At 49.1% G+C, this 13,754-nt stretch overlaps 1 protein-coding gene across 1 annotated transcript in view; it reads right to left on the bottom strand.

The window, feature by feature from the left end:
* Window positions 1-3,870: 3,870 nt before the first annotated feature.
* The window catches only part of LOC115125399 (DENN domain-containing protein 1B-like), a 259,940-nt gene continuing 250,056 nt past the window's right edge, over window positions 3,871-13,754 (bottom strand). Inside the window, exons 21-23 of the mRNA XM_065009257.1 lie at window positions 9,995-10,068; window positions 9,398-9,617; window positions 3,871-9,235 (exon numbers count right to left, since the gene is read on the bottom strand). Coding sequence (XP_064865329.1) covers window positions 8,255-9,235; window positions 9,398-9,617; window positions 9,995-10,068 — 1,275 coding nt within the window. The 3' untranslated portion in view covers window positions 3,871-8,254. The remainder of the gene's footprint in view (window positions 9,236-9,397; window positions 9,618-9,994; window positions 10,069-13,754) is intronic.

Raw genomic sequence — 13,754 nt, 5'->3', positions numbered from 1 at the left:
CCATTGATAGGGAGCATAACAGCCTCCTATCTCAGCATCAGGCCTCACTGAAGGATAAATGCTCCAGCTTGAAGTTTCAACTTCAAGCGAACCAACTCAAATCCCAGATCACAGAGGAGCAGACCAGGAACACAAAGCCCCAGAATGACCTTGATTCTGCCATCACTGAACAACAGAAGGAGACCAGAGCTGTCCGCTCAGAGCTGGAACAGGCTGTGGCCAAGGAACTAGATGAGTCAGAAAAACTCTCAGACCGGTTGAGGGACTTTAACCAGCAGCTTCATGAGCAAACTCTGGCCAGGAGATCAATTTCTCACAAGATGCTGAACTCACACACTCAAAGAGTCTGGCTACTGAGAGCCAGACTACTAATCACAGAGCAACAGGAGTTTAAAGCCAAGCACCAAGTGTTGGAGGGTGACCACCAATACCTCCTCTGTAAGTGCCAAAGTCTTCAGGTTTTCCTCACTGAGCAGCAGAAGCTGCTAGAGGAACACCACCAGCTGTCTGCATAGCTACAGGGGTTGAGGGACAGTCTGCTGTCCTAGCACCACACTGCTAGGTCTCTGACCTGCTCCCTGTAGGCCGTCTCATTGTCATCGGTGAACAGGCCTAACACCATAGTGTCATCTGCAAACGTAATGACGGTGTTGGAGTCGTGCGCAGCCACGCAGTCAAGGTTGAACAGGGGGTACAGTAGGGGCTCCTGCGTTGAGGGTCAGCCTGGTGGATGCGTTGTTGCCTACCTTCACCACCTGAGGGAGTCCCGTCAGGAACTCCAGCATCCAGTTGTAGAGGGAGGCGTTTAATCCCAGGGTCGTTAGCTTATTGATTGGCTTGGAGAGCACTATGGTGTTGAATGCTTAGCTGTAGTCAATGAACAGCATGCTCACATAGGTGTTCCTCTTGTCCAGGTGGGAGAGGGCAGTGTGGAGTGCAATAGAGATTGCATCATCGGTGGACCTGTTGGGGCGGTATGCAAATTGGAGTGGGAAAAGAGGGTCTGGGTTGATGGTATCGTGAGCCATGACCAGCCTTTCAAAGCATTTCATGGCTAAAGATGTGAGCGCTACGGGGTGATAGTCATTTAGACCGGTTACCTTGGCGTTCCTGGGCACAGGGACTATGGTGGTCTGCTTGAAACATGTAGGTATTACAGACTGGGTCAGGGAAAGGTTGAACATGTCAGTGAAGACACTTGCCAGTTGGTCTGGCCCTGTGGCCTTGTGAATACTAACCTGTTTGGAGGACTTAGTCACATCGGCTACGGCGAGCATGACCACACAGTTGTCCGGAACAGCTGGTATTCAGTGTTACTAGCCTTGAAGTGAGCATAGAAGGTATTTCACTCGTCTGGTAGGCTCGCGTCACTGGACTGCTCACGGCAGGGTTTCCCTTTGTAATCCGTGATAGTTTGCAAACACTGCCACGTCCGACGAGCATCAGAGCTGGGGAGGCAGGTAGCCTAGTGGTTAGATCGTTGGACGAGTAACTGAAAGGTTGCAAGATGATTGAATCCCGAGCTGACAAGGTAAAAATCTGCCGTTCTGCCCCTGAACAAGGCAGTTAAACCCACTGTTCCTAGGCCGTCATTGTAAATAAGAATTTGTTCTTAACTGACTTGCCTAGTTAAATAGGTAAAAATGAATAAAGAGCTGCTGTAGTAGAATGTCATCTCGGTCCTGTATTGACGTTTTGCATATTTGATGGGGGTCGGATGGTGTAGCAAGATTTCTTATAAGCATCCGGATTAGTGTCCCGCACCTTAAAAGCGTCAGCTCTAGCATTTAGCTCAGTGAGGATGTTGTCTGTAATCCATGGCTTCTGGTTGGGATATGTACGTACGGTCACTGCGGGGAAGACGTCATCGATGCACTTATTAATGAAGTCGGTGACTGATGTAGTGTACTCCTCAATGCCATCAGATGAATCCCGGAACATATTCCAGTCTGTGCTAGAGAAACAGTCTTGTAGCTTAGCAACCATCATCAGACCACTTCTGTATCAAGAGTCACTGGTACTTCCTGTTTGAGTTTTTCCCCGACACCACTACTCTGTTATTCCGATGTATAGCTATATTTATATTTACCATGTCCTTGTTCAACCAAGACTCGGAGAAACATAGAATATTACAGTTATTCAGATTGATAGGATAGTCTCAAACCAAGCTCATCCAGTTCACTCTCCAGTGATTGAACATTCGCCAATAGAATGGAGGGTAGAGGCGATTTATCCACTCTCCGACATACTCTCGTCAGGTATCTCACACGCCGGCCTCTATATCGCTGTCTCCTCCTTCGAGTGTCAGCCTCCTGGAGAAGTGACTTCAGTGCCCTCCTAGAGGCTCAATGCAGCAATGCTAACCGGATGGCCAAGGAGACCAAAGTACTGTCCAGAAAGCTCTTGGACCTGAACACCCAGCTGTGCGACAGCCTCCACACTGAGATCTCAACGTGTCACTCTGAGCTATCAAATCAATGCCTGCCGTGATGGAGACACTTACAGCGGAGCAACAGAGTATTGTGCCAACTGGAGAGACACTGATCGAACACAAGAAGCTCCGCTCTGATCATCGCTCCCTCACAGACGAGCACCAGAAGTGGTTATCGTAGGGCACCACAGTGTCCTGCAGCTGGACCCTAAGGAGCACTTCACCATGGCCACCACAGCCACAGAAGACTCCATAGTGGGTATGACAATGGCAATGTGTTCACTATTGAGAAACCTCAAGGAGAAGAGGAGAGTGAAGTGAGCAGATTGTCAGATCTGGAGTTGCCGATCCCTTCCCACTCCTAGCAAACAGCAGTGATAGGTTAATGGAGTTGCCGATCCCTTCCCACTCCTAGCAAACAGCAGTGATAGGTTAATGGAGTTGCCGATCCCTTCCCACTCCTAGCAAACAGCAGTGATAGGTTAATGGAGTTGCCGATCCCTTCCCACTCCTAGCAAACAGCAGTGATAGGTTAATGGAGTTGCCGATCCCTTCCCACTCCTAGCAAACAGCAGTGATAGGTTAATGGAGTTGCCGATCCCTTCCCACTCCTAGCAAACAGCAGTGATAGGTTAATGGAGTTGCCGATCCCTTCCCACTCTAGCAAACAGCAGTGATAGGTTAATGGAGTTGCCGATCCCTTCCCACTCCTAGCAAACAGCAGTGATAGGTTAATGGAGTTGCCGATCCCTTCCCTCCTAGCAAACAGCAGTGATAGGTTAATGGAGTTGCAGATCCCTTCCACTCCTAGCAAACAGAGTGATAGGTTAATGGAGTTGCCGATCCCTTCCCACTCTAGCAAACAGCAGTGATAGGTTAATGGAGTTGCCGATCCCTTCCCACTCCTAGCAAACAGCAGTGATAGGTTAATGGAGTTGCCGATCCCTTCCCACTCCTAGCAAACAGCAGTGATAGGTTAATGGAGTTGCGATCCTTCCCTCCCTAGCAAACAGCAGTCCCCTTCCCACTCTAGCAAACAGCAGTGATAGGTTAATGGAGTTGCCGATCCCTTCCCACTCCTAGCAAACAGCAGTGATAGGTTAATGGAGTTGCCGATCCCTTCCCACTCCTAGCAAACAGCAGTGATAGGTTAATGGAGTTGCCGATCCCTTCCCACTCCTAGCAAACAGCAGTGATAGGTTAATGGAGTTGCCGATCCCTTCCCACTCCTAGCAAACAGCAGTGATAGGTTAATGGAGTTGCCGATCCCTTCCCACTCCTAGCAAACAGCAGTGATAGGTTAATGGAGTTGCCGATCCCTTCCCACTCCTAGCAAACAGCAGTGATAGGTTAATGGAGTTGCCTGATATGTCTACAGCTTCTAAATGTCATTTTGAGGTAAATAATCAACTTTTATTAAAAGGAGAATAGAATTGCACTGATCTTTCGTATTATTATTTATTGAGATAGACTTGAAAATGGAATACAGGAAAATGTTGCATATACATGAACATAATGAATGTTTAAGTTCACAGTGGACACAGTGGATAGAGTTGCACCACTCAGTCCATAGCATGTTACATTCACCTGCATGTTGTTTTCTTCTCTGCATTGAGAACATACAAGTAAGTTACAGTACCATGTCAAGTAAGTTTGTACACACTAGACTTCAGTAGGTTGTACACGGCATATTCAAATCATTACAGTACCATGTCTAGGGACCAGTGAACAAGGTGAATGAATGAACTGTGTCCCTCTCAGTACTGTCAGTCACTAAATGGATGTTTTACAAGACAAGCGATATGCCTCCGTTAGTTTTCTTGACAATCAGTGGTTTTGATCTTTAATATCACATGGGTATTAGGAAAAAGGGAAATGTAATCATAAGAGAATAGAAGCTGTCAGCTTTTATCCTGTTTTCTTCTGCATCAGCATGTAAGTAGTGAGACAGTAACCAGACATTCAGTCATACAAATACCAGCTGTTCAGTACACTGATAATCAGCCACACAGGATTCCTTGCCGACTGTGTTAGGAAGACATTGCTCAAGTAAACCAATCACAATCCACAGCAGTTAAATACAGTAGTCATGTAGTACATGAGAAATAAATTCAGTTTGATAATAAAATAACTACTAAGTACAGTATTTCAACACCATGTTTGCAAGGCAAGGATATTGGACAATACCACCGGACCTGACACAGTCTTTCTTTCTCTCCATTTGATTTGATTAACAAACAAAAAGAAGAAGAAAATAACCATTCAACAACTAAATAAGATTAGCAGGGTAATATTTTGAAGGAAAAAAACTAAAACATTTTGAATTTAAAAAGACATCATTCATATATACAAGTATAACAAAAAACTGAAAAATAAAGTCAATTAATTGCAAGAATTTCTGCCACCTCATGAACTGAAATACTGTAACATGCTTTAGTGACTGGATGGAAAATTGTTTGAGTTTTTAACACCTTGTTTTAAATCATACAAAAACGCCTATTTTCCCCAAAATAAGATCTAACAACAATAACATTTTAGGTGTTTGTTCTGTGAATCATGATACAATATACTATATATTATCAGACTCCTTTTAAAATACTGTAATCAGGAAAATAATATTTCATCATTCTGAAACAAAGCTTGAAATAGAACTACATAGAGAACATCTTCCAACAAAGAAATAGCAAGATCATTCTCTATTTTGTGAGCTCAGTCAGAAAGATCATTGAAATACTAGCAAAGAGAAAAACACTACCAGCACACACAGTAAGCTAAGCTTGATAATAAACATGGAAAACAGAGATAGAATGACAGTTCAACCTATTTGATCTACTAGACTCTATGTTTCATAGGTTAAAGAACTGACAACATTCATTTAAGGATGTGGTTTAATCTCTGAGTCTCATCACCGAGTGGGCCAGTGGTTTTACATGCAGAAACACTGCAGACAACAGCTATTGAAATGTTGAGAGGACTTGACCTCTTTTAAAAGATCCACTACGCGGAAATCATTCCTCCATTTCCTGGTTCCTAAAATTGTAACAGTTCACGACAAAACAACTAAGTATTGTATAGAGAATCATCATACCATCTAAACCGCTGTGAAATATCTTTTCAATAACCAACATTTTTTATTTTCAGTTGTTTGAAGCTGGTGTACAAAATCGAAAAGTAAAAGACCCATATGCTAAGCATAGAAATAGAGCACACAGAACAGATCTACCGCTTCGCTTCTAAGACTGGCTTTCAATGAGAACGACAGATCTATAACTCTGAATTTTGTCAGGTCACCCAAAAAGTTACATATTGCAGCTTAAAGACACATTAGCAATGGCATTTTCTCCCTAACACCTTGTGTTGACCACACTGAGTATTACTCATATACTGTAAGGCACACCCTTCATTCTTACACACAAACCCACATTTTGGCCAAATGACAAACAATCTAATGAAACCATCAGTTAATCAATGGATTTACAAATATGATTATCAATTACCTGATCTGATTACAATTCATGAATAGTGGTAAAGTAAAAATCTATTCAACTTTAAATGTTTTTTGTTTGTTGCATAGTATATTGACAGCTTTCAAACTTCAAAACTGTCCAAATAGGTAATATTTTGGGGAGTGAAATAAAACAGGCCAACAAATTGTACACAGGCCCTTTCAAATCCAAATTAATAGCGTAGACGAGGGACTTCTCAGAACCACGGCGAACACTTTACAACCTCATCGTTAGCACAGCCCGGCAGTCAGGGAGGGAGCTACCGCTAAATTGGCACACCCAACAGCACTAGAGAAAACTGGCTAAACTCATCATCATAACATAACCACAAACAAACACTGGACAATACTTTCTTCTGTCTGTATGTACTATAGTGGTAATATAGTGAGTGGTCACAATCTCTGGACATTACCCAAAGGGCTTGCATTCTCTCCATGGGAGATTTAAAAAAAAAAATCACTTCAGACATCTGTCCATACTCTCTGAAGAGAGCCGTATTGCTTCGTTATCCTTCTACAATCATCTCAAGCCTTCTGGTAAAACACAGTGTGAAAGCGTCACCTCAGTGTTTAGGAGAAAGCTTGCATTTCATTTGGTGTGCGCACATAACAACGATTTTAGTTTGTGAAATCCCACTCCACCTAAAGCACTCAACTCTACTGGTCTCCATTTTAGCTGTCAGCCTCCATTTTAGCTGTCAGCCTCCATTTTAGCTGTCAGCACCAAAAACCAGGGGGAAGGACGGAAGAGAGAGGAGGATGGAAAGAGATGTTATAAGATGGTGAGCAAGGAAAGGTGAATGAAGGCGAGCAGGAAGAAGTGGAGAGAAGGAGAGAAACAGAGAGAGAGATGGAGAGAGAGATGGAGAGAAACAGAGAGCGAGATGAAGAGAAACAGAGAGAGAGAGTGAGAAAAACAGACAGAGAGAGAGATGGAGAGAGAGAAAGAGAAAAAGAGAGAAAGAGAGAGAGAGGATTGTCTATTTATTCCTATCATCGGTTTACACAGCTCCTCTTCTCCTTTATGTCCTGACTAACAGGAGCATCCTGAGAAACATACATCTCTAAATAGACAAAACGGAGCAACATATATTAAACTACCTTGACTATCTTTACGTGCAGTGAAAAAGCTGTCCATTTTTCCACATTCATGACATGTGACAGTGGATCTAAGCAGATCAAACATTTCCAGAAGTAACAGCTATAAATATATATTAGACATTTTAAGACTGAGCCGTGCCAAAAGCAAATCACAGCTCTGTTTAAGGCATCGTGTTAGGCAACTATACAACGGAACTGTTACTTAGGTCAGGGGGGGGGGGGGGGGGGGTTACTTTGTGTCCTTACAATACTTTCAGATCTGAGGGAAACTAAATCTCTTCTCTATTAACTAAAACACACTCATCTTTTAGTACCATGTAAATGAGTAATATGTACCATTTCATGTGAGTTAAAATCCACCACATATTTTCCCTTTGTTTACACGGTCAGTCTTTGTTTACACGGTCAGTCTTTGTTTACACGGTCAGTCTTTGTTTACACGGTCAGTCTGTGTTTACATGCTAAGTCTTTGTTTACACGGTCAGTCTTTGTTTACATGCTAAGTCTTTGTTTACACGGTCAGTCTTTGTTTACACGCTAAGTCTTTGTTTACACGGTCAGTCTTTGTTTACACGGTCAGTCTTTGTTTACACGGTCAGTCTATGTTTACACGCTAAGTCTTTGTTTACACGGTCAGTCTTTGTTTACATGGTCAGTCTTTGTTTACATGGTCAGTCTTTGTTTACACGGTCAGTCTTTGTTTACATGGTCAGTCTTTGTTTACATGGTCAGTCTTTGTTTACACGGTCAGTCTTTGTTTACATGGTCAGTCTTTGTTTACATGGTCAGTCTTTGTTTACACGGTCAGTCTTTGTTTACATGGTCAGTCTTTGTTTACATGGTCAGTCTTTGTTTACATGGTCAGTCTTTGTTTCATTTATTAGACGGTTTGTTTAAATTCTGTAGCAGGTTAGAAAGAGAACCGAGATAACCGGTCTTCAACTCAGACCCCTAAACTTGGCAGGAAGAGGGGAAAAAACAAGGGTAAGTCAATCAAAGAGTCATATCAGGGCGAACACACGCATCATCTCCAGTTGCCTGGCAGTGTCACGGCGACTTCCTGGTCTGTTTTTGACTTCCTGCGGTCCAAGGTCTGGTTTTGCATTTCTTCCCTCAGTGGTTAGGATTTGAGGAGGGCAGTCTGATTGTAGATCTGTGGTTGGAGGCAACTTCTACCTCAACCACCCCTGTCCCTTGTCCCTGGCCCTGCTTCTGTCTCAAGACTTGTCTGTGGCTTTGCTGTGGCTGTGGTTGTTGTAATGGGTATTATCATGTGTGTTGTTGTTTTTGCAGTGGACCTGGGACAGTTGTAGGCTGGTCTGAAAGTCTGGGCCGAGATGACACATGGAATCTATCTCCTCCAGAAGTCCTTTCTCTTGGACCTCTGCCCCTGAGACCCTGCCCTGTTCTTGCTCCAGCTCCTCTCCCTGACCCATCTCCTCTGGGCTCTCTCTCTCCCAGGGCACCAGCACTGAAGGCTGCCTGGCCTTCACCCCCAGACTCTCTCGGTTCTTGCTGCCCTGCCTCCGGAGACTCTTGTCCTGGTACTGCCTCATCGTTTCCTTGGACAGCACCTTCCTCCGCAGGATGCTGGAGGTGGTCTGGGGTTCGGACTCAGGGCTGAGCAACTGGGGGTTTGGGGACTCTCTAGTGTGGGTTAGCGGTGGTGTGTCTGTTGCCAGTGGACGATTGCATGTGGAGGCACGAGTTGGTGCTGGAGACCGGTTGGATGAGATGTGGTGGTCTCCCAGGGATGGTGCTGGAGACCGGTTGGATGAGATGTGGTGGTCTCCCAGGGATGGTGCTGGAGGTGTGGGGAGTGAAGACTCTGGACAGAGCTGAGAGAGACAGATAGCGGGTGTGTCATAAAGGGCCTGGGGATTAGGTTGGATTTTATGCTGGGCCTTGGTCTGAGGGGCCTGGGTCTTGGGCTGGAGATTGGGGACCTGGTTGTCCTGCTCTGAGGCTGGAGCTAGGACAGGTGGAGAGGATGTTGAGAGGATATGCTTCTGCCTCTTGAGGCTGCTCTTGCTGAGCTGTCTACGTGGGGAGGGGGGCAGGTGCTTCCCGTGGAGGGCACCATCATCCTGCCAGCCCCCTCCCTGCTCTCCTCCTCCAACACCTCCTCTCCCCACCACCCCACTGCCACTAGTACACACCTGGGGCAGGTTGCTCTCACTGACTGGGTTGGAGGTGTTCTAGAACAGAGATACACACAGAGAGTGGTTTAGACATACAGATGTTTTCTCTTACCGGTGCCTCATAGTCAATATTGTCCAAGGCGTCCAGGCTCTGTCTATCTACTGTATGTATCTGGGGTTAGATTAGTGCGGTTTAGATGTTACAGGTATTTCTCTTACCGTTGCCTTGTAGTTGATGTTGTCCATCGAACTGAAGTCCAGGCTCTTGGCGGCGCTGAGTTTGCCGTGCTCTGTGCTGGTGGTGCTCAGAGAGTCCAGGATCTCCTCCAATAGGGTCATCTGGCCCGTGTGGGAGGAGTCTGTGTCCAGCTCCAGCGAATAGGATTCGTCGCTGTCCTCTGTGTAAGACGCCACCTCCCCACTGTCCTCAGACGAGATCCTGAAGGTGAGAAAATTTACATTAGAAAAAATTCATCAGGAAATCAAATCATTAAATTCAGCAAATGAATCCGCAAATCAATGACTACATAAAATTAAAAAAATACACAAATCAATTCTGTATATAAATATTTAAATAAATAAGCCTGCAAATATTTCAGCAGATCAATGATAATTTCATGAATATTGATCTGTCCAAGAGGCTGTGATCAATTGCAATAAGTGTACTTTAGGACTAAACCACTGGAGGGCAGCATTGGTATGGGTAGGAGGATGAAGAGGGATTAATACATAGATCCATGTCAGATATCAGACATATTCAAACTACAGTATACTGGGACTCTATCGGCATCGGCATATTCTAAATCAGAGCCTTACTTGTTGGCAGTGTCCTCTTCATCGTCATCGATGGCAAAGTCAGGACATCCCATGGGACACTTGGTGTCATAATGCTGTAAAAAAACAAAAACACACCAGCGTTCCTCAGGTGACTCATGGTGAATCCCATCTGAACAGGACAACATCATGACTCTGGATGGTGATCGTGCTGTACTGTGTTTGTAACATGGAGACAGGGTGTTAATCACAGTCTAGTCCAGTCCACCCCAGTCCACCCTACCCAACCCAACCCCAGTTCACCCCACCACCACGCCCCACCCCGAGCCACCCTAATCCGGTCCAGCCCGCCCCAGTCCAGACCAATATAATCCGCCCCACCCCAGCCTACCCCAGTCCAGTCCAGCCTACCCCAGTCCAGCCCAGCCTACCCCAGTCCAGCCCAGCCTAACCCAGTCCAGCCCAGCCTACCGCAGTCCAGCACAGTCAAACCCAACCCAGTCCACCCCAGACAAGCCCAGTCCAGCCCAGTCAAACCCAACCCAGTCCACCCCAACCCAGCTCACCCCAGCCTACCCCAGTCCAGCCAACCCCAGTCCAGCCCAGACAAACCCAGTCCACCCAAGTCCAGCCCAGCCTACCTCAGTCCACCCCAGCCTACCCCAGTCCAGTCCAGACAAACCCAGTCCACCCAGTCCAGCCCAGACAAACCCAGCCTACCCCAGTCCAGCCCAGACAAACCCAGTCCACCCAAGTCCAGCCCAGCCTACCTCAGTCCACCCCAGCCTACCCCAGTCCAGCCCAGACAAACCCAGTCCAGCCCAGACAAACCCAGCCTACCTCAGCCTACCCCAGTCCAGCCCAGACAAACCCAGTCCATCCGGTCCAGCCCAGACAAACCCAGCTACCCCAGTCCACCCCAGTCAAAACCAGTCCTCCCCAGCCTACCCCAGTCCAGCCCAGTCAAAACCAGTCCACCCAAGTCCACCCCAGCCTACCCCAGTCCAGCCCAGCCTACCCCAGTCCAGCCCAGCCTACCCAAGTCCAGCCCAACCTACCCCAGTCCACCCAAGTCCAGCCCAGCCTACCCCAGCCCAGCCTACCCAAGTCCAGCCCAGCCTCCCCAGTCAACCCAAGTCCAGCCCAGCCTACCCCAGTCCACCCCAGCCTACCCCAGTCCAGCCCAGTCCACCCCAGCCTACCCCCACCTACCCCAGCCTACCCCAGTCCAGCCTACCCCAGTCCACCCCAGCCTACCCCAGTCCACCCCAGCCTACCTCAGCCTACCCCCCAGTCCACCCCAGTCCACCCCAGCCACCCCAGCCTACCTCAGCCTACCCCAGTCCACCCCAGCCTACCTCAGCCTACCCCAGTCCACCCCAGCCTACCCCAGTCCACCCCAGCCTACCTCAGCCTACCCCAGTCCACCCCAGTCCAGCCCAGCCTACCCCAGTCCACCCCAGCTTACCTCAGCCTACCCCAGTCCACCCCAGCCTACCCCAGTCCAGCCCAGCCTACCCCAGTCCAGCCCAGCCTACCCCAGTCCAGCCCAGCCTACCCCAGTCCACCTCAGCCTACCCCAGTCCAGCCCAGCCTACCTCAGCCTACCTCAGCCTACCCCAGTCCAGCCCAGCCTACCCCAGTCCACCCAGTCCAGCCTACCCCAGTCCACCCAGTCCAGCCTACCCCAGTCCAGCCCAGCCTACCCCAGTCCACCCAGTCCAGCCTACCCCAGTCCAGCCCAGCCTACCCCAGTCCACCTCAGCCTACCCCAGTCCAGCCCAGCCTACCCCAGTCCACCTCAGCCTACCTCAGCCTACCCCAGTCCACCCCAGCCTACCCCAGTCCAGCCCAGCCTACCCCAGTCCCCAGCCTAGCCCACCCAGTCCCCAGCCTACCCCAGTCCAGCCCAGCCTACCCCAGTCCAGCCCAGCCTACCCCAGTCCACCTCAGCCTACCTCAGCCTACCCCAGTCCACCCCAGCCTACCCCAGTCCAGCCCAGCCTACCCCAGTCCAGCCCAGCCTACCCCAGCCTACCCCAGTCCACCTCAGCCTACCTCAGCCTACCCCAGTCCACCCCAGCCTACCCCAGTCCAGCCCAGCCTACCCCAGTCCACCCCAGCCTACCCCAGTCCAGCCCAGCCTACCCCAGTCCACCTCAGTCTACCCCAGTCCAGCCCAGCCTACCCCAGTCCACCTCAGCCTACCTCAGCCTACCCCAGTCCACCCCAGCCTACCCCAGTCCACCCCAGCCTACCCCAGTCCACCTCAGCCTACCTCAGCCTACCCCAGTCCACCCCAGCCTACCCCAGTCCAGCCCAGCCTACCCCAGTCCACCTCAGCCTACCCAGCCTACCCCAGTCCACCCCAGCCTACCCCAGTCCAGCCCAGCCTCACCCCCAGTCCACCTCAGCCTACCTCCAGCCTACCCCAGTCCACCCCAGCCTACCCAGCCTCCCCAGCCCAGCCTACCCCAGTCCACCCCAGCCTACCCCAGTCCACCCCAGTCCACCCCAGCCTACCCCAGTCCACCCCAGCCCAGCCTACCCCAGTCCCCACCCCCAGCCTACCCCAGTCCAGCCCAGCCTACCCCAGTCCAGCCCAGCCTACCCCAGTCCACCCCAGCCTACCCCAGTCCAGCCCAGCCTACCCCAGTCCAGCCCAGCCTACCCCAGTCCAGCCCAGCCTACCCCAGCCTAGCCCAGCCTACCCCAGTCCAGCCTACCCCAGCCTACCCCAGTCCAGCCCAGCCTACCCCAGTCCAGCCCAGCCTACCCCAGTCCAGCCCAGCCTACCCCAGTCCAGCCCACCCCAGTCCAGCCTACCCCAGTCCAGTCCAGCCTACCCCAGTCCAGCCAGTCCAGCCCAGCCTACCCCAGTCCAGTCCAGCCTACCCCAGTCCACCCCAGCCTACCCCAGTCTACCCCAGTCCACCCAGTCCACCCCAGCCTACCCCAGTCCACCCAGTCCAGCCTACCCCAGTCCACCCAGTCCAGCCTACCCCAGTCCACCCAGTCCAGCCTACCCCAGTCCACCCAGTCCAGCCTACCCCAGTCCACCCAGTCCAGCCTACCCCAGTCCACCCAGTCCAGCCAGTCCAGCCTACCCCAGTCCACCCAGTCCAGCCCAGCACCTGGTACCTCAGATCCAATGTGTTTAATAAGCCACCTGTGTAACATGTTGAACTGCGTCTCCCTCCTCCCCCATGAGTTCAGCCCCAGACCTGGTATTAAACATACCTTTATCCACTGCACACGTGTGATCTTTTACTCAGTCTCTACCTCTTTAAATGTCCCCCTAATTCACAGTCTACCTCTTTAAATGTCCCTCTAATTCACAGTCTCTACCTCTTTAAATGTCCCTCTAATTCAGTCTCTACCTCTTTAAATGTCCCTCTAATTCACAGTCTTTACCTCTTTAAATGTCCCTCTAATTCACAGTCTCTACCTCTTTAAATGTCCCTCTAATTCACAGTCTCTACCTCTTTAAATGTCCCTCTAATTCACAGTCTCTACTTCTCTTTAAATGTCCCTCTAATTCAGTCTCTACTTCTCTCTAAATGTCCCTCTAATTCACAGTCTCTACCTCTCTTTAAATGTCTTTAAATGTCCCTCTAATGGATAAGAGCGTCTGCTAAATGACTTAAATGTAAATGTAAATGTAATTCACAGTCTCTACCTCTCTTTAAATGACCCTCTAATTCACAGTCTCTACCTCTCTTTAAATGTACCTCTAATTCACAGTCTCTACCTCTTTAAATGTCCCTCTAATTCACAGTCTCTACCTCTCTTTAAATGTCCC

The sequence above is a fragment of the Oncorhynchus nerka genome, linkage group LG24, assembly GCF_034236695.1.
Source record: "Oncorhynchus nerka isolate Pitt River linkage group LG24, Oner_Uvic_2.0, whole genome shotgun sequence".
NCBI lineage: Eukaryota > Metazoa > Chordata > Actinopteri > Salmoniformes > Salmonidae > Oncorhynchus > Oncorhynchus nerka.
This window is presented reverse-complemented; position numbering and strand designations above follow the sequence as displayed.